The 20,637-nt window shown below is 36.7% G+C and overlaps 1 protein-coding gene across 16 annotated transcripts in view; it reads right to left on the bottom strand.

The window, feature by feature from the left end:
- DOP1A (DOP1 leucine zipper like protein A) overlaps positions 1–20,637 on the bottom strand; it is a 91,175-nt gene that overhangs the window by 1,974 nt on the left and 68,564 nt on the right. For 12 of the 16 annotated variants that reach the window (XM_070496664.1, XM_070496657.1, XM_070496667.1 and 9 more), the window contains 15 exons: positions 19,146–19,280; positions 17,457–17,512; positions 16,204–16,308; positions 11,737–11,803; positions 11,445–11,589; positions 11,188–11,267; positions 9,988–10,097; positions 9,522–9,671; positions 9,308–9,369; positions 7,819–7,971; positions 6,556–6,692; positions 5,402–5,457; positions 4,332–4,496; positions 1,390–1,519; positions 494–553 (listed from right to left, as the gene is read on the bottom strand). In XM_070496664.1, coding sequence (XP_070352765.1) covers positions 494–553; positions 1,390–1,519; positions 4,332–4,496; positions 5,402–5,457; positions 6,556–6,692; positions 7,819–7,971; positions 9,308–9,369; positions 9,522–9,671; positions 9,988–10,097; positions 11,188–11,267; positions 11,445–11,589; positions 11,737–11,803; positions 16,204–16,308; positions 17,457–17,512; positions 19,146–19,280 — 1,611 coding nt within the window. Of the gene's footprint in view, positions 1–493; positions 554–1,389; positions 1,520–4,331; positions 4,497–5,401; positions 5,458–6,555; positions 6,693–7,818; positions 7,972–9,307; positions 9,370–9,521; positions 9,698–9,987; positions 10,098–11,187; positions 11,268–11,444; positions 11,590–11,736; positions 11,804–16,203; positions 16,309–17,456; positions 17,513–19,145; positions 19,281–20,637 lie in introns of those variants that run through there. The other 4 variants (XM_070496665.1, XM_044757506.2, XM_070496666.1 and 1 more) reach the window with 2 other exon arrangements.

The raw sequence follows: 20,637 nt of genomic DNA, 5'->3' as shown, positions 1-20,637 counted from the left end.
TACCATGAACTGACTGACCATACCACCTTTAGTCCCCTAAGTCAAACTGCAATTCAGTAGTAATTAAAGGGCATACAGAGAGAAATTTATCCTGAAGGCAAATTTAGGATAATATGCTTGAACCCTCCACAGAGCTAGTTTCCAAATGTAGGAGAACTAAGGTGTAACCTTTTTATATTCTTGTCGAGATGTACCTTTAAGAAAGAGACTTTGACTAAGCTCTCACCAAGAAGAGTGCCCTTGTTTCAGTGTTCTGCTCCTCTTGATCAGAACTACACCAGCTCCTCAATAATAAATAAAATTAAAAACTCAAACATGTTTCCATACAAATGATTTCTCCTTTCACTTCATCAATCTACATTTGAAGAAAGACTTCCTTCCTGTTTACCTCTCTTGTACTTGTTGAAATTCAGACCTGGTTTGTGTCTCAATATTTGGTCCAGATGTGGCAAATGTTTCTGCCATATCACAAGCATCAAAAAGCCACCCTCACCTGATGCTTGGCCATCTCCAATCCCTCCAAAATCACTGTCTTAAAGTCCTCCTCCTTGTCCTGTGGAAGGAAAGAGGAGAACTCATAGCCTTTGTTCCAGTGAGAAATATGCTTGGCCATGAAGACCTTGTTTAAAGTGTTTTGGATGGGAAAATGCTTTCCAATCAAAACTTTTCTTATTTTGTGGGACAAGTTTTGGGCAAAAGACTGTCATGTTTATCCCTTAGATAAGGGAGAAGTCTTATAAAAACACTTCTTACTAATGAGATGCAGGGATGACAGAAAGTACTTGTGCCTGGGGTCATACATAAAATCACACTGCTTCTGGATCTGTTGTCATGATTAGTTTTTCAAACCCTGTGATATCCAAGTGAAAGTACCCAAGTCCTATCCTAAGCTCTGGACCCAACTTTCGTTTCCATCTCTATCCTTTTACTTAGTCCCTAAAGAAACAACTTGATTTTAAATCAAGTTCTTTATATCCTTCAAGTACCACCTCCTTTTTAATCACTTTCGTCCATTCCATTTCTATAGTTTAAGGAATGTGGTTTAGGAGCTGCTGCCTGAATAGGTGACCCCATAAGACTGGAAAATTTCTAAGCTCTCAAAGCATATACTGCAAACTAGGACTCACAAAACCACCCAGGATCATCCCCAAATTGTACAATTTACTTTTGAAAATTTTTGAATGCAAAAGAAAAGATGATGAAACATTTCTAACAAAGGCCAACTGATGAACACACCAAATTCATTACTATTTTCTTGGACAAAGATCTCTAATTAGCCTGATGCATACTGAAAGATATAAAGTATGAGATGATATAAATATATCTTACAAGTTTTATCTTCTTACACTTCACAAAAGTAAATTACAAATAAAAAGAAGAACGTAATACCTTTGCCCTTTTCCGAAGAAGTTTGGCTAGTCGTACTACATAAGGTTTAAACTCTCGTTGATGTATGCCCTGCCTTCTGACTTCCAAACCTGAATCATCTGAGGCTTCTGGAATAAAGGCCCATCGGTACCTACGTATAGAAGAATGATATCAACATTAGTAAGACAGACTGCCATCTAAGACAAGGCCACATAAACATAATAGAAAGATCATGACCCCACCATTTCTACAGATTCAAATGCCACCTGGAGTCACTTGTAGCCCTGTCACCTTGGGTTTGTTTCTTAACCTAAGCCTTTTCTTCATCAGTGAGATACTATTCAGTACCTCATAGGGTTGTAATGAGTAAATGAATATGTAAACTTGTAAAGTGCTCGTCACTATTATTTTCATGGGCACAAAGCAAGTAACTCAACAAAAGTTCCTGTCCTCATTTGTTAATAGGCAAAGCCTCCACTGTATGCTTGGCCAAATGTTCCCTAAATACACAGTAAGGGGGAGAAGAACTGAAAGAATTCTTTCATACTTTCCTTGTATTTTTGTTTTTATTTTTATCCTTAGGAAGTAAAATTAATATCTGACTATGGAAAAAATTCAAACAGTATAAAAGGGCATACCAAAGAAAGGCAGTCTCCCACCACAGGATCCATTAATATGGCCAGTTTCTTGTATATCCTTACAAAGTTTACGCATAAAACAGCACATATTCACACAGCCAATCCCAAACAAGACATGATTGCTGCTTATTTTGATTTAATTATATCTCTTGGAGATAATATCATATAAGACCCCATCCTTTTTAACAGTTACATAGTACTCCAGTGCTGGAAGGTACTGCTTTAACCAGTCTCCTAGATTGTCCCAATGTCTTTCTATTACAAATAGTGCCATAATGGATACCCTTATACAATGCTGATCTTGTGCACATCTGAGAGTACAGAGGCAGAATAAATCCTTGCATGTAGCAAAATTACTGGCTTACAGAGAATGTATATTTTGAATTTTGGTAAATTTAACCTCTTTGAAGAACTGGACAATATCAATGTACACTTCCAAGAAGAATAAGAATGCTTCTGTTGCTAAGGGTAAAAGGAAATACACTTTTAGATCTTAACATTCTGATGGTTATTTATCATTTTAATTGGAATTTCTCTTATGAGTATGGCTGAGTACCTTTTCCTATGTTGAGAAGCCATTCCTTTTCTATGAACTATTAACTCTGTGTCATTGGCCCATTTTTCTATTGGGCTATCAATTTTCATATATTAAGCAAGTTAGATTTTTGTCATTACACTGCAAATATCTTTTTCCAACTCATGGCTGCCTTTTAAACTTTATGATAGTTTTTAGTCACATGGAAGCTTTTTTATTGTATGTAAATTATCAAATATTTTGAACTTTTGAAATATATATCATGCTTAGATAGATATTACTCTTTCAAGATTATTAAATTCTCCATACTATTTATAGTTTTTTTCTAAAAAGACAGTAGTTTTTAAAAAACTGTAGTTAATATTATGGCATATTTCATCCCTTTTCTAGTAACTGTATCTTGACAAGTAAAGAGGATAAACTCATTTTTGATCTCATCATAGAAGATAAAATGTCAATACCATGAGCAGTCTCAACTTTATTCCTCGAGCACTGAAGAGTATAGTTTGACACTTTTGTGAAGTAGCCTAATTAATTTTGGCCAATTTCCTACAATTCAGCTTAGTATCCTTTTCTGAATTCCTTCAAGAGTAACATCAATTTAACAGATACCCAACCACTGATATTCATCAAGAAGTAGATATATAAGGTTTTCAAATGCAAAAAAAAAAAAAAAATTAAAAGAACTAGAATTAATCTAAAAATAATTTCTAGTTCTTTCCATTAAATTTAATGAAAAGTAAGCTTGTGAAACAGCAGTTTTTAGAGATTTAAGCATGTTCGAATATAGAAAAAAGATTCTGGTATCTTACTCTTTATCCTATTATTATTGCATTCCAGAATAATAATATAACACAATACATTATATAAATACATATTTGATCATGTGGATAAATTCTCAAATTATCTGAGCTACATTTTGATAAAACAATCTTATATAGTTTGCCTATTATTTTAAAAATTTAAATATGAAAAACCATAATTAAATCTTTTTCAGCACTTATGAACAAGGCATTGTGAGAATTGTATTAACTTTCTCCCTATTCCCCCCTGCCATCTCTCTAGTTCAGTTCACTATCATCTGAATAAAATAGCCTGCTTGATTCCTGTCTTGCCCATCTCCCATCCTTTCTCCAAACTATACAGCCAAAGTAAACTTTCTAAGATGCAAGCCTGATGACATCACTTCATTCCTTACAATGCTTCAATGGCTTCCCACTGTTCTTAGGTTAAAGTCCAAATTCTCCAATATAGCTTACAAGGCCTTACATAATTTAGTCCCTTTCCAGTCTCTTCTGTCTACATTCTGCTCCAGCAATACTAATCTTTCAACACTTCCAACACATCAGGTCCACTCTAAACTCTAAGTCTTCACCCATGTGCTTCCCCCAACCCTGACTCTTCACCTCCTCAGCATAAAACTCCCCTCATGGCCCGCTCTGACCCTGAGCTAGGAGGGGTCTTTGCTGTGTCACCTCACAGCATCTGGCACATCAGCTATCAGAACATCCTATACTGGACTTGAAGCTGGTGAGTCATGTACCCCAGTGCCTCACACCTGGTGGGTACTCAATTTGTTGACTGGTCTGTTAATCCTAATATCCATGGCAATCATTTATTTCTAGTAACTGTTGCCCCACTGCGCCCCCCCCGCCAAAAGGATGACATTCTAATAAAAAATTCGGACAATTTCAACTTGCACAAAAAAACTTTTAAATTAGTCTTAGATGTCAATGATCAAAGCAAATACATTTCCAAAATATCCATTTAACATCCTTGCTTTTACTTACATTTGAAACTGAGGAAGATTTTCAGAGGGCAATGCCAGAGCCAAATCCAAAAATTTGCAAGCAGAGAGATAGAGGTTTAACCACCGCTGGCTGTTATATGAAGTAGAAAAGCCATTCCCTCCTGTATAGGTTGTCTCCAGCCCAGCCACAGAGGGGCCGGCAGTGCTGTAAGCAGGAGACAGTGCTGTCAGCAGCTATACATGTCTACTAAGAGCTAATTCCTGGAAACTCAAAGTGCCCACTAATATTTTTCATAATCATTCTGATAAGTGTACTGGTAATTACCAAGCAAGGTCATGACTAAAGTAATTTTGCTGTTCTTCAAATAAAAAATTCACTTTTGTTCTTTAAATTTTAAGAACATAAAAATAGTACAGAATAACTTGTGTTACACTCAAGAAATATAAAAATACAATCTGTAAAACCAAGAGACCCCCACCCCCAAACTACTCAGTGTCCTTCTGCAAAGATGGAGGGGCAATTTCTATAATAAAAAGCACAGTTATTAGTAGAGGGGACTGTTTTTCATAAACCCTGCAGTGAAGAAGAATAAAGTATATTCAGGACACATGGTCTTAAAGGAACTTTTTCATTTATAAACTTTTTGTACAAAAATTCCTACATAAATAAACTATATTTGGTCATACATTAATAAACCATCTCTACTAAAAAGAATAAAATTATATAAACTGAGATCAATCTGGCAGATCTGGACATATGGATACCTTAGTTGTAGGTTGCTGGCTATAATAGGATTTGCTGCATGTTTTGGAGACAAGACCTACCAAAATCAAAATGGCTTACGGAGCTGAAAGAATATTATACTGCTTCAAACAAAATTTGAGAGGCCAACGGCCATGAATACTGATAGTTTAATCCAGTCTAAAATGCTTAAGGAGTAAGTGAAAATATATTATATCCAACATGATCAGTTAGCTAATAACAGGCTAACCATATAACGTATTCAGATAAAACACTTATCTATACTCTCCTAGTTGTAAAGTAACATTCTGGATGATTTTAGGATACTAAACACTGACAAGAATATGTTGAAATGAATTACACATTACCGTGAAATATCTTCATCAGCGGTGAGTTCCTGTTCCATCAGTAAAAATACCTGGACCTGAAGACCGTGGAATAAATGTTAAATGTTTATTTAAACTGGGTATTTAATACTTCTTTCAAATTATCTTTAGGCTATATTTTCATTAATCTAAAAGCAAATTTTAGGATACAACTTGAGGATCTTTTTTTTTTTTTAAGATTTTCTTTTTCCTTTTTCTCCCAAAGCCCCCCAGTACATAGTTGTGTATTTTTAGTTGTGGGTCCTTCCAGTTGTGGCATGTGGGATGCCGCCTCAGCATGGCTTGATGAGCAGTGCCATGTCCGCGCCCAGGATTCGAACTGGTGAAACTCTGGGCCGTTGAAGCAGAGCACGTGATCTTAACCACTCAGCTACAGGGCCGGCCCCTGACTTGAGGATATTTATACCTAGTTTCTGAAGATAAAACTGCAATTGGCAGGGTTGAGATGAAGGTTATGGAACAAAGTTATGGTTATTAAAAAAAGGAAAAAAAATAAAGCAAATTTCTTTGTTGGGAAATTATAAATGCTGGGTTTCCAGAGTTATAGATTCCTTTCCCTTTCTTCTCTCATCTCCCTTTCCCCAACTCCCCAAATCATTCAGATGAGGGTGACAGCATGTGGTTTAGGGAGGGGAATGGATTAGTGTAGTGGGACATGGGAAGGTTTTATTGTTCAGGAATCACAAAGTCTTTATGAAAGTCTCTCTGAAGCAAGCTTAACTGGGGTAGGTGCTGCGCTTCAAGAGTGAGAACATGCCTGATGTGAGTCCATTTAAATCCAGCTAACTTGTCTCTAATCACTCTCGAGATGTACTCTAGAGGGACTGCTCAGGTGGGAGCCAGGCCTGGCAGCCATGACAAAGGCAACAATTTGGAGAAGAGGCTGAATTAAACCAGACCAGACGAAGTAATGATTCACAGGGAGCTAATATTTGGAATGTTGTGTATTTGGAAGTTAATGCTGTATGGAGATGGAATCTTACTTGTTTTACCATTTTCAATTGTAAAAATTGGCAGCAACAGGCTTAGAGCTCAGTTCTCTTCCAAGATTAGTTTTTATCCAGTTAGCATGTTGACACTAATCACACTGTTCTATAATTGAGAGTTATAACTTGACTGAGCTGAAATTAACTCACGAGTTCTGTAATCATGGTAGGCCAGAGCGAGGTAAGATGTTGTGGAGACATTCTCAAAAGTAACACTCTGAAAAACAGGAACACTTGGGAGTGAAGAGTTGGCACCTGGGGTAAACGGAGACTCTCAACCAATCTCTCTGAAAGAAATGCAGTATATTTTCAATATCTTAATAACTAGAATCATTCTAATATAAAGCTTTTCTATACAATTTAGTACTTCTCAAACTATCTGTGGTGAACGACCAACTTTTAAAAAAATTTTCAATCTGTTTCAGATTGATCCTTTTGTAAAATATAATAAAAAATGAATTACTAGAAAAATCAAATTGAAGAAAGATATATAAAATACAAATGCCGTTTTCTTATGACTAGATTCAACAGATTCTGTCAAATTGCTATAAAAGTCTAAAAATGTTTACTCTAAATTTCTGTACTTATCATGGATTGAATGGTCCATGGACCACTCTTTTGAGTAGCACTTAGCCAACTTTAAAAAAACTCACAGGACAAATAGTGTGCATGCTGTATATCTGACATAAGGTATGAAGGGTTAGGAAAGGAGTCACTTATCTTCTGAGAGAGAAAAATAATCTCACTAAAGAGATGACAGCTGTCCTTGCCAACCCAGTCCCCATGGTGGCTGTGGAGGCTGGTGGCTGCACAAGCACAGACTCGAGCAGCAAGCAGCCAACAACTCTGCCCCGGGGCAAATTCATCCCCACTGGGGAGCTATTTGGTGGCATAGGGTGATGATGAGTGCACCCATATCCTTCAGGACTCTGAGGGCCACTAACCCATTTGATGAGGGTTATCAAAAACCTTATACTCTCCTCCCCCTGACCCCAGACTACAGCTGTCCAAATGTTACTTCTAGCCAAAATTTCCTGGCTCCGTCTATATTTTGGTCTTCTCCTTAAAGGTATAGAACTCTTTATCCACAATAAAAAAAAAATGCTAACATGCCTGCCTGTGGCAAAATAGTCTTATACTTCATCCTCAAACATGAATTCCTAGGAAATTGAACCAAACAATTGGATGGAGACCAGATTTAGGCAAGTTCTACAAACTCAAAGTTTGATTTCTTTTACGTATTGGTGATAGTTTTTGTCGTTTCAGTAGAATAAATTTTTAATTCTATAACATTCTCCATCTACCTACACTTGGTATATTTCACTCCAACTTAGAACTTAAGGAAAGTATTTCCTAAGGAACAAAACACCCCTATAGTTTGGAAGATAGAGAAAATAGTTTTTCACTATTTACCTTGTATATCTGGAAGATATTTCTGGTACTGGTCAATTTCACTGCTAAAAATAGCAAAAGCTAATCTTTTGAGAAGCATGGCTCTCTGCTCTAGCTCCACATCACGGTTTGCAAAGAGATTAAGTGAACTGCTTTGAGCCACAGCTACACGCGCTACAAAAAAAAAGCAAGCGAGAGAGGTTGTGATTCAGTCATCTAGTCATTTGAAAAAAGATCACTCTGTTATTTGTTTTTTAAAAATGTTTAGATCGTCCATCACATCCAAGAGCGAGAGGAACTTAGGCTAGAGGACTTGGGGCTCCTCCCTGGGGCAGAAGGACTGACAGACAGATCCAGCATACAAGCCAGAAGACCAATGGTTAGGAATTGTGATATGGAGAGAGAAAAATTTAGAACTGGAGAATTCAAAAGATAAAAATCACTAAGAATGCCATTTTATAAAACCCTTTAATATCTTACGCCATCTGCCTAAATCCTACTCATTACCTAAAAAATAATTTCTGGCCTGGCCTACCCAGCTCTCCTTCCTTGGGCTTGTCCCTCACCCTCAGCTCACTCTTCTGTAGCCGCATTGTCTTATTTGCTGCTCCCTGAACTCACCAAGCTTGTTCCCACTCCAAGACCTTTATAACTTTTGTTCACTTTGCTTAGAATACTGTGTTCCTAGGCCTTCTCGTGGTTGGCTTTACTTTCATCTCAAATATGAGCTCTTCAGCCGTTATTTAAAATCTATTGCATCGCCCTACTTCCTTTACAACTTCTTACTTACTCCCTGAAATACTCTTATTTATTTGATTAATGTTAGCATCATGTCTGGCCCATTTTTGTCTTTTAATAAATATTTGCTGAACGGATGAATCTGAACCTTAAAACAACTTTGTTAAGATTAGAGAAGAGAGAATATTTTCCAGATGGAGAAACTGCAGTTTTTGTTAAAGAACTTCCATAGACTCACCCAATTTCACTGCTATTTGGAGTTATTAGCTTAATAACTTTCAAACTTAAAAAAAAAAATTAAGAAAACCTTTTTTTCAGATGAAATACTGTTAGGAATGCTAATATACAAAGCCAGTTATGATGGGAGGAGGGGGTGGAGAACGATTCTCTTTCTTCCTTCAGAGGAGATATACAGATCCCCAGGATTTAGAGTAACTTGTCCCATAGGTTGGATCCAACCGTATTTCCCTGCCTCCCCACCTGTCAGTCTTTCATTTATTCAATAATTACTTACTGAGTGTTTACTATGTGCCAGGTGCTATGCTGTGTGCTAGGGAAACGATTTAGAGACCAATTAGACATGGCCAAAAAGTTTTACTTATTATTTATCACTATGTTGTCCTCTAACTTTTAACATTATATTCTTATAGGGTACTAAATATAACTTAACAAAGAGCTAATTCAGTAGTTTCTAGAAAAGAGCAAAGTAAATAATAAGAATGGATCATGTACAGGAAAGACACTGCTTAGGTTGTCATCCCACAATACTCACTCATCAAATCTCTAAATGTTGTCTTATCATGTGTCATCAGATTGTCCATAATTGCTCTCCAACTGAAATAGATAAGGATTATGAAATGTAATTAAGATTTTATTGTTGTTGTTATTGTTAAAAAACAGTGCTCTACTTTGCAGGATAGTAGTTGATTTCAACAGGCTTTATGAGATGCACTATCATGTTAAATAAAAGCGAGACAAGGACTTACTGATTAACACACGAGGCGTCCATCTGAAAGAAACTGGGGTCCATAAAGAGGTCAAAAGCTTCTTTTTTCCAAGCTCTCCGAGTGTACTGATACCCACTAAGACTGCTAAGCAGCTGGACACAGGCTCGATAACTAGGGGCATTATGTGCACTAGGAGGAAGGAAAACCACCTTAACCTGTAAGTTATAATTTTAATCATCATAGTAAGTTATTCATAACTGTTCACATTTACCTAAAATAATAAAATTTTAATCAAATTTAATGAAAATGAAATAATTTACCTAAAATAATTTACCTAATGATAGGAAACAGCACCATCAGAGAAATGTTTTTTATTTTTATTCATTATAATTCAAGGTAAAAATAATGTCATTTTGTGGTAATTCAAAAATGGAAACAAAGGAACACAATTTGTTTCTAACAGGCTAAGAATTAACTAAGAAATCTACTTAAATGATAATAGTACCTGTGATTTCGGAGGTAGGGCACAACATAATGCATAATATTTACAAGTAAAGGAATAACCCGTTCTTTTTCATCACTATAGAAAACCATATCCAAAAGATGAGCCAAAACCTAAAAAACATAAGAAGTGAAACAGAGAATAATCTAATGGCTAAAATTGACAGTATTCAGAAGTGGTTTTCAGTTTGTAAGAAAACCAAGAATACCTTAAAATTAGAAAAACCTAAAATCAGATCTAAGCCATTCTTATATGAATGATTTCTGCCACTATTTGCTTTTTTATCCATTTTAACTATAGAATATGAATATGGGCAAATTTTACAACTCTCAACCAAGATAGAGAAGTATAGAAAAAGAGAGGTCAAGAACTTTCTAATGTGACAGTGAGTAAACAGCAAATTTAAGACTAGAAACTCAGTGTAGTCACGTGCTGAATAACGACGTTTTGGTCAACAATAGACCGCATATACGGCAGTGCTCCCATAAGGTTAGTGCCGTATCGCCTAGATATGTAATAGACTATACCTTCTAGGCTTGTGTAGTGCACTCTATGATGTTCGCACAATGACAAAATCACCTAACGGTGCACTTCTCAGAAGCTATCCCCGTTGTTAAGCGATGTATGACTGTATTCTCTTTCCATGACTTGGTTAAAAAGGGGCTGGGAAAAAACCAGCCAAATGAGCTGAGCTCCTCTAGTCCCAACTCTGTCAATTAGTAGCTATTTGGCCTTAGCACTATTGTTCGAATCTTTGTGAGGCTCAGTATCCACATCTGAAAAGGGGAAACAGATACGACCTGCAAGGCAGTGTACCAGAGTCCACGAAAGAACATGTCCGAGGATGTATATAAAAATGTTTGGTACACTGTAAACTACTTCACAGTGGCAAGCATCATGATCCCATCTCCACCCCTTCCTACCATACTATGATACAAAAGCACCTACCTTTTTAAAAAAGGCACACTCTAAAAAAATAGCACATGGGGAGGTGAGCAGTATCTAAAGTTATTATCACTAATATTTAACAAACTCACCCACATACAAATACAAATCCACATACATTTGTTTATTCTAAATAGTGATTTCTAGAAGTACAAAATGGTTTTTCAAATTAAAGACTCGTCTATAAGAATTACTTGCTAATCTTTAATTGTGAAACTGTTTACTTGAATGTTCACAAAAAAACTTGATAATATTTACCTCAGAGAGTAACGTCAGTGCATGAACACTATATACAGAAGGAGTTATGTTTGAGGTTTCCATTGCAGGTGATAACATATCTAAATAAGAGAAAAGACAGGTAAAGTAAAGCTAGAGTTAGGTCTTTTCCCACTGATAAAAGCTACCCACTAAACATGAGCAAAGGGACGATTTTACGGTAGTTACAGTGCTAGCTGTAATGATTTCTTAGTGAGAATATGCCTACAAATATAAACCTACATGTTTGAGACCAATACCTTCAACATCAGATTCCAAATTGGTTCCATCCACCATTATTTTGGGAGACGGCTTAACTTCAAGATTTCGTCGCAGCCATGTCGTCTGTTCCAAAGAAGAACCAGCAATTGCACCGATTGCATCCACTATTTTATGAGTCACATCCTAAAGAAACAAGGAAAAATGTATGTATGTGTACACACACCCCCCACACACAGCTTCACAGATGATCTTATCTGACCTTATCATTTTAGAGTCAAGGGCACTGAGTAACACACTTTTGGCAATAGCCCTCAATTCAGAATGCCTTACCTGAAGGTCTCTTTGGTCTTTTTTATTTTCCAAACTAGGGTTTTTCATAATAAACTCATTCAGAACCCTAAAAAGGCCAAAGAGAAAAATAAATAGGACATATTAGTCTAAAGAAAATAAAATGATGGGGGCCGGCCCGGTGGTGCAGAGGTTAAGTGTGCACGTTCCGCTTTGGCAGCCTGGGGTTCACCAGTTTGGATCCTGGGTGCAGATATGGCACCGCTTGGCAAGCCATGCTGTGGTAGGCATCCCACATATAAAGGAGAGGAAGATGGGCATGGATGTTAGCTCAGGGCCAGTCTTCCTCAGCGAAAAGCGGAGGATTGGCAGCAGTTAGCTCAGCGCTAATCTTCCTCAAAAAAAAAAAAAGAAAAGAAAAGGAAAGAAAGAAAATGATGCAATCTAATTTCTCACAGTGAGCAAGTGGCTTTGTGGCCTCAATTTCTATTTTATATATTTACCGAATATATATGGACATCATATGACGCAGCTGAAATACATAAACATATACATAAAAAGACATGTACAAGGATGTCTATAATGGCATTATTTGTAAAAGCCCCAAACTGGAAAGAACTCAAATGTCCAGCACCAGAAGAGAGAAACTGTGGCATAGTCATACAACGAAATATTAAACAGCAATGAAAATAAATTATGGTTATGTGAAATTACACTGATGAATCTTACAAACATATGTTGTGTGAAAGAAGACATATGAGACACAAAATAAAATATTGATATATATTTATAGTTCAGAAACAAGGCAAAATTTATCTGTGGTGTTAGAAGTCAGAACAGTAGTTCTCTCTGGGGAGAAGGCAAAGGACAATAATTGGGAGGGGATCTGAGGGGACATATGGTCTTTTATTTCTTAATTTAGGTTTGTGACTATAACTTGTGGAATGGTGTACTGATAATTTGTATGTTTTTCTGTGTTTTATATATCAACAAAAAAGTTTAAGAAAACCCCAAACCCTACCAATGTTAAATTGTAACACAGAAATGGTTTCTTACTGAGTGTGTGTGTATATATATAATAGATTAAAAATACTTTATGAATGAGAAAAACTTTCCATTTCCATTGTTTGCTAAAATTCCACTATTTCCTCGACTTGATTTTATTAAGATAAATTATATGCATAATTATTTCCAAACTAATATGTAAGTGATAGTGAAGAGAAATCTTCATATCGATTTCTATTTTGTAATTAGGAATTTTTAGAGGATCAGTGGAATAGTAAAAAAATAAAAAAAATAAACCGCTAGAAATATAAAAAGGGAATTAAGTTTCTAGTGTAACTAAAAATGTCCAACTTTTTGTTTAAATAATCAGAGCACACACACACATTGAGAAGCAGATAGGATCTTTCATCATCTGAGAAATGAGAAGAAAAGGTTGGTGAGGAAACAGTAAATTCTTGTGAGGGAGAAGCTACAAGTCCCAATGGATGGCCTTATTTGTTTTGTGTGTGTGAGGACGACAGTCCCTGAGCTAACATCTGTGTGTATGTGGGATGCTGCAACAGCATGGCTTGATGAGTCGTATGTAGGTCTGCACCCAAGGTCCAAACCCGTGAACCCTGGCTGCCGAACTGGAGTGCACAAACTTAACCACTGTGCCACTGGGCCGGCCCCAAGATGGCCCTAATTTTTAATGAAATTAGCCAGCAGGGTTATTTGGTGACTCAGAGGTAGGGAGGGCAGACACTATTATTCTTGCTTGACAGATGGGAAAATAGCCTTGGAGAGGTTTATTGATGTACAGATTAGAAGATAACAATCAGAAATCTTTATGAGAACGTTGTTTGATTTCCAGTATTTACATTCATCTCTTATCACTAAAAATCACACACACTATTTACCTTAATCTTTGATCCAGGAATTGCAGACACTGAATTCATGGCTTGTTTCATTTCACCTTCAATGTCTAAAACTTCTTCAGCTTTGTGATTCAGAAAATAGATGGCATGAGGGTTCAGGGATCATCACGATCCCTGAAATTCTAGAGCAGGATCTCTAGCTCACTTTGGCTGGGCTGGGCCCTCAGTGTCACTCTACCTGCTCTCTGCCTCCTGTCAGAAGACTACATTCCCACAGTTACCAGAAAGCTAGAGGTCATCTGACTGAAGAACACTCACTTTTCCTCCTCTCCACTTCAAAATTTTCTAGACCATTGGTTGCCAAACCAGTATTCCTAGTTCTCTTAAGAACAATAAGGGTAGAAGCTAAGTTTATGTATATACAATCACCCAACTACATATATAGAATCACGACCAGCACTATAGAGGTTGACTGAAAGGTCAAAGTTCTTTGTACTTGGTTGAATTTATATTCATTCAGTGTGATAACATGGTGACTGTCACTGGCTGTTAATGACATCATTAGATTGCGAGGTAATGTAAAAAGGTTGGGGAGAAGTTTTCTCTATTCCCTTTCCTTTTCCCCTTGGGTCTTAAGCAACCCTTTTCAAACTGTAGTGTGCATGTAAGTCACCTAGGGATCTTGTTAAAATTCAGGTTCTGATTTAGGTGGTCTGAGGTGGAGCCTGAGATTAACATTTCTAACAAGTTCCCAGATGATTCCAACGCTGCCGCTGCCGGCTGAGGGATCAACCTTGGAGTAGCAAACTCTCAGAGAAAATGCATCCTTCTTTTTCACTCTTACACTGCCATTCCCTCTTCTTCATTTGCTTGCTCCCAGTCGTCTCTGGAATCTGATGCTATCAATGAACCCCCTTCTCTCTAGAATCTCCTATCACTCTCCACTTATATAACACTTATTGTTGGCCAGGCATTGTTCTAAGAATTTAACAAATATTTAACTCATTTAATCCTCGTAACAACTTGATGAGGTAGGCACTATTATCATGCCATTTTATAGCTGGAGAGGTTAAATAACCTGCCCCAGGCCACAGAGCTAAGAAGTAAAGGAGCTGGGATTTGTACCAGGCAGAGCACAACTTCAGTCTTTGCTGTTAACCACTCAACATCCTCAGGTCATCCTTACCATTAACGATGACTTTCAAATCACATTTCCTCTTGCTACCTTATCATTTCTCTTTCTTTTCATGATTGAACATCTTCAAAGAATATCCACGCTTACTTTTTCACTCTAACCCTTTGCTGTTAACACTTGTGCTTACCACCTCACCAAACACCTCTTCCCCTAAATCACCAATCCTCTCCAAATCATCAACAAATACAGCCTCGTATTATTATTCATATTCCTTAATCTCTCTGAAGGTGTTACCCATGCTCTCTTAACTTCCCTATGTTTCTAGAACACTGAATTTTACCTGATTTTCTTCTTTTTCTTTTTTTTGAGGAAGATTAGCCCTGAGCTAACTACTGCCAGTTCTCCTCTTTTTCTTTTTTTGCTGAGGAAGCCTGGCCCTGAGCTAACATCCATGCCCGTCTTCCTCTACTTTATACGTGGGACGCCTACCAGAGCATGGCATGCCAAGTGGTGCCATGTCTGCACCCGGGATTTGAAATGGCGAACCCTTGGCCACCAAGAAGTGGAACATGTGAACTTAACTGCTGCACCACCAGCCGGCCCCTCTTCTAACTTTCTGATATTTCCTTTTCTACCTCCTTCACTGGCCCCTCTTCCTTCTTCTTTGTCCTGTTCTTTCAATCTCATCGTCAATAGCTCATATACTCCCTATGTCCTACTTGAAACAGAGTTCCTAGTTCATTCCCTTTCCCCTCTCATCCTACTAACTTGCCAGTCATGACCATCCTCAACACCTGCAATCACTCCCACCCTAAGACCAATTTGCCCAAGAACAAATTTCTAAAACTAAAATGCAAAATCCTTCCTTCACCCACCATTCCACTGCCTGTGCCTTACTCTACAACTAAACCAGACAAGATACCTTGCGCCAATATATCCTTCCTCTTCCTGTCTCCACAAAGGCTTTCTGCTCCTACCACCTCGATTCACTGAGCAAGCATTTATTGTGAACCAAGAACAACGGTGAGCAAAAACAGACACTGTCCATGACATCATGGTGCTTGCAGCTAAGTAAGGGTGACTGGAATTTAACAAATAATCATACAAATTATTAACACAGATCAGGAAACTCCAAGACATGGAGAGAAAATGACTTTTCCAAACCTGTTTATGTTTAGGGCCCTGAACTCAAATGACCCTCCTCTATGAAGTTCCCCTTCAGATATCCTACTCATTCCCTCCCTTTTTAATCCTACATTCTCTCCTCACTAAGTAATCACTTCTTTAACAGTTTTATGTTAGCACATTTACATTTTGTATATCTATCAACACAAGCTGTTCCCTCCCCACCCCTTTCCTCCTTATTTTTATAGGCCTCATATTCTATACCTTGAGAATCCCAGGAGAAGGTAGAGAGATCACATGGTCATCTGAAACATCTCTTATTCAGCAATTAGGACACTGAACATCATTCTTTTACCTGAAATAATATTTTTAAGTGAAATTGCTTACCCAAGAATCAGAAACTGCCCTGGGGCTGGAAGACTCAGTTGTATAGAGTCTTTGAGAAGTGTGAGCAGTGATGCCCAGCTATCCACTAAATTGGGCACTGGGATTCTGCAAGATAAATATAGTTTGTATATTTATATAAAGCCACAGTAAATTTCAATTTTCCTTGTATTTTCCCACAGTCTTTAACACATTTTCCTACTAGTTTTTCTGAAACATTCTCTAACCTTTTACAGACTATGATAGGACAAAATTCCTAAAAGCTTTACGTTTTCTACTAATATTATATAAAAAGAAAACCAAACACATTTAACATATCCAGTGTGATTAGTCTAGAAAGTTTGCTATAGAAATCCCAGTTTTTAATCACGTGGATTCTCAAAAGTAAAATCCAACTGCAAGAAATCTCAGTTTAATTACTGACATCAAAGTCACTTACCCTACCTTGTTCTTTCTGCTTCTCTCTTACATTAGCTCTTTTTCCTTCACCTGAGTCTCTGTCTCATCTAAGGGAGAGCTGTTAATCTATCCTGAACATCAGTCTCTCACCTCTAGAGAAATTAAGATTATCTTTGATTCAGTCTGACCTTAACCCAAACACCCCTATGTATCTAAGTTCAGATTTTAGGCAGTCTTTGTTTTAAGTCACAACCAGTTTAAACACACAACATAACCTAACTTTATAAATATTAGTCACAGATCACAAACTGATGCCAAGGTTGGTGATTAAAATGGAATTACCCTACGGGGGGATTAAGATTCAGGTTCTCCAGTAAGAAGTTTACCAAAATTTAAATCAACTAACTTGTGGATCAGGGGTCAGCCAAACACAAAATTGGAATAACATAAGAAGAAGATATTTTCATACAATCCTAACATTAAAATAAATCAGATTAGGTTATCCCATGTTCACCGATATCAAAATAATAATGGATTCAGTGGCAATAGGCATGGTTTCAAGAGGAGGATTTATATTAAAAAGATTTTCTTACAATTCAGTATTTTAATATGCAGTGTATCTTTGATATACTTAGGTCTTTAGGTTTGCAGGATTTGCAGGGCTGGGTCATTAAAATATCCAATGATTTGTAGTAATATATCATAAACAAAATTTCTCTGTTTCTAGCATTTCTTCTTTTAATTTTAGGGGGAAAAAACAGCAACTTCTTGAAAGAATTCAGGTGCTTTTCTCCTACATTTCTTAACTTTTCTACATTGCTAATGCAGTATGGAGAGATCCACGTCAGTTGTCTTACCTTTGAATATAAGCATAGAAAAACTGAAGCATGCAGACTTCCAAAGAAAGATGTTTCTATAGACAAAAGAAATCAATTTTACAGTGAAGAATAATGCTGCCTTTGCTTTTTCATTGTTGCAACGACTCTGTATTTTACTGCCAATTTTTAATTAAAAAAACGAAAACAACAAACATGAGTTTGTCATAAAAATTACGCAGCTCTTTTTCGCTTAGTAGGGAAAACAACACAAACAGGTAAGAGTTAAAAATGCATGAAAGGAATCAAAAGATTCTCACTTCCTCCCCCTGATGTCAAAAGCTAATACTCCAGCTATTGCTTTTAAATGATCCATTTACTTTATAAGCATCAAAACTAGTTTTATCTTAATCAGCTTATGCTTGGTTGGTGCTATCAGACTTAGGTTGAGTTTTTTTTTATAAAATCTATTTAAATCTATTTTACCACACATTCCTGAAAATTACTGTAGTTGTTCAAATTTGGGACCAACTTCTAATAGCTAAAATGCAGTCTTTAAAGATAGTGCTGAGGGTAACACAATAAAAAGAAAACACCTACCCTTAGAAATTAGTAACAGGTAAGAAAATGATACTGATGTCTACTGACATTTACCAATTTGTTCCTTTTTAGGACCAACTATTCCCTTGAAGGTTTCCCTTTTTACCACACAAAGAAAAGTCAGGGATCTGATGGATACAGAACTTAGTAGACTGAGGCAGAGGGGCAGCAACTGGGGGGTGAGGGGGTGGAACTTACTCTTGTTCCTTCACACTTAGTCCAATGTCTGGCACGAGATGCTCAAAATATTATGCTGAATTGAGGTTTCAAATGCAAATTTAAAATCCTATCACAAATGCCCCAGAGGTGATTTCAAAATGGTAAGGAAATTATTAAAAAGTTAATAAAGACACTGGCTATTCACATACGTAAGCACACTCTTCCCACTGGCAATACAAGAAAAAGATAAATGAAAAAATAATTCAACATTTTCAGAGATGAGTAATAATTCCTCTAATAATGTGATTAGGTCTATTTTGGCTTGGCTTAAATCTAACGTTCACAATTGGTAAATACTTTCCAAGAAAATATGACCTGTTATTGCTGGAACAAAGAGCAAAAAGAGTAGGTATGTCCATAATTTTACTAATTTGTACACTTTTATGTCTGCCTAATTAGAGACAGTGCACTGTGAGTGCAGAGATGATGTTACTGATTTTCTTGCAAAGTCCTTGCAAAGCACAGTCTTGTACAGAGTCAAGAAATGACACTGACTAGAACTAAGGTTATGGCAAAACACTGGGAGCTTATAGAATTGATTCATTCTGAAGAGAAAGCAATACAGAAGCTGTGAAAAAGGCAACAAGTGAGGTAAGCACACCTTGAGCTATGACTTCTGTGTTCTTCCTTTAAATGACTAGAAAAACCTCCCCTAAGAATTTGGTCAAAAAGCTCCTGACTGCTTTAGATGTACATATAGAGAGACAGGAGCAGCGAACTGCTCTTCACTGGCTGCAGGAAGTCGCTTGCAGACATTCATCATTGTTTTTACTACAAGTAGTGTGAGGGCCACGTGCACTCATCTCTGAAATATGTACTATAGTCAAAAGGACATTATTATACAAAAATAACTCACCCACCAGCATCATTTCTGAAATAGAACAAAACGAAAGCAAAGAAAACCTTTTTTACCTTGTCCTTGGCTATGGCTGGGGGCTGCTTTAAAACTTCTTTCACAGTCTGTATAACAGTTTCCGCTCTCATGACACTGATCGAGCGAACCAATTCTACTAGTAAAAGCTGTTCTTCACTGGCTGCCGGAATAACCTGGATAACACATCATTGCATTTACCTTTGTATGTTTGTACGTACGTCTTTAAGAAGAAATCACAGAATTAAGAGAATATTTTATAGCCTGTTCTTAATATAAAGGACTTTTTTTTCAAGTCACTTGATTACTTTAGGTAAAATTTATTTTTTTAATCAATATAATACATGGACATCATTTCAAAAAATCAAATAGGGCAATAAGCCTGATAAGAAAAAAACAGCAGTGCCCAATCCCAAAGAGACCATGCTCAACTCTTAGTTCTTTTCTATTATTTCTAAATAATACTCACTGCTATTATTTTTCCTATTTCATGGTCTTTTCTCAATTAGACATTATCTACTGACCTCCTAACTTCAGAAGACAAAGATTTCTCTCTCCTACACTTTTCTCCCTATCCTCCCAACACAGTAATATAACTTTATGTAAATCAACATCCAGTGTTCATATGACTATTTATGGTTGCGCTGTATTGTACTATCATTGCATTTCTCTTCCTGTACAACTTTTCATTTTTCCTAGTATTAGTGAACTTTTTTGTTAGCTTGGTTGTCTCTATCATAAATGCATCCCAAATTAACCGATAACGGTAAATCTCCCCTAAGTACATATTCAATAACATCAGGTAATTAATCTTCTACCCTCTCTTCCTCCTCCTCCTCTCTTTTTTTTCTTGAGACAGCTGTACAATGTCTTTCTATTATACTCTGCCTTGGTTCTCTAGGCTTGCTACACACTATCATCTTGACATCTCTCCTATGACCATCAGCTTAGAGATTCCATTTCCTTTTCTTCTGTGCTGGAACCCCTATTTCTTGGATCTCATGTCTTCTTCCTTTTTGGTTTATTCTGTCTCCAGTGGAGATGCATTTTCCAGTAGCTGAGAAAGGGTGAATTGACGGCAGTTTTTTTTTTTTTTTGAGAGAGTGCATGGTCCAAAAATGCCTTGAATGACAGTTTGGCTGGATATAGAATTATAGGTTAAAACTAATTTTCCCATCACAATTTTCAGTGTTGCTACTGAGAAATCTTATCATTTCATTGAATAGGACCAGTGTTTTCTCTTTAGAAGATTTTTAGATCTCTTTATCTCCAGTGTTCTGAAATGACATGCTGATCTTTGTGTAGATCTCTTTTCTTTCATTTCTGGGAAATTTTCTTGTATTATTTCTTTAATATTTTTCTCCCCTCATTTTTTCTTTCTGCAAAAGATACAGGCATACCTCGGAGATATTGCAGGTTCAGTTCCAGACAACTGCAATACAGTGAATACAGCAATAAAGCGAGTCACACAAATTTTTTGGTTTCCCAGTGCATATAAATGTTATGTTTACCCTATATTTTAGTCTATTAAGT

The sequence above is a fragment of the Equus asinus genome, chromosome 24 (assembly GCF_041296235.1).
Source record: "Equus asinus isolate D_3611 breed Donkey chromosome 24, EquAss-T2T_v2, whole genome shotgun sequence".
NCBI classification, from domain to species: domain Eukaryota; kingdom Metazoa; phylum Chordata; class Mammalia; order Perissodactyla; family Equidae; genus Equus; species Equus asinus.
Note: the sequence above shows the minus strand (reverse complement) of the source record. Positions and strands in the feature narration are given on the sequence as shown.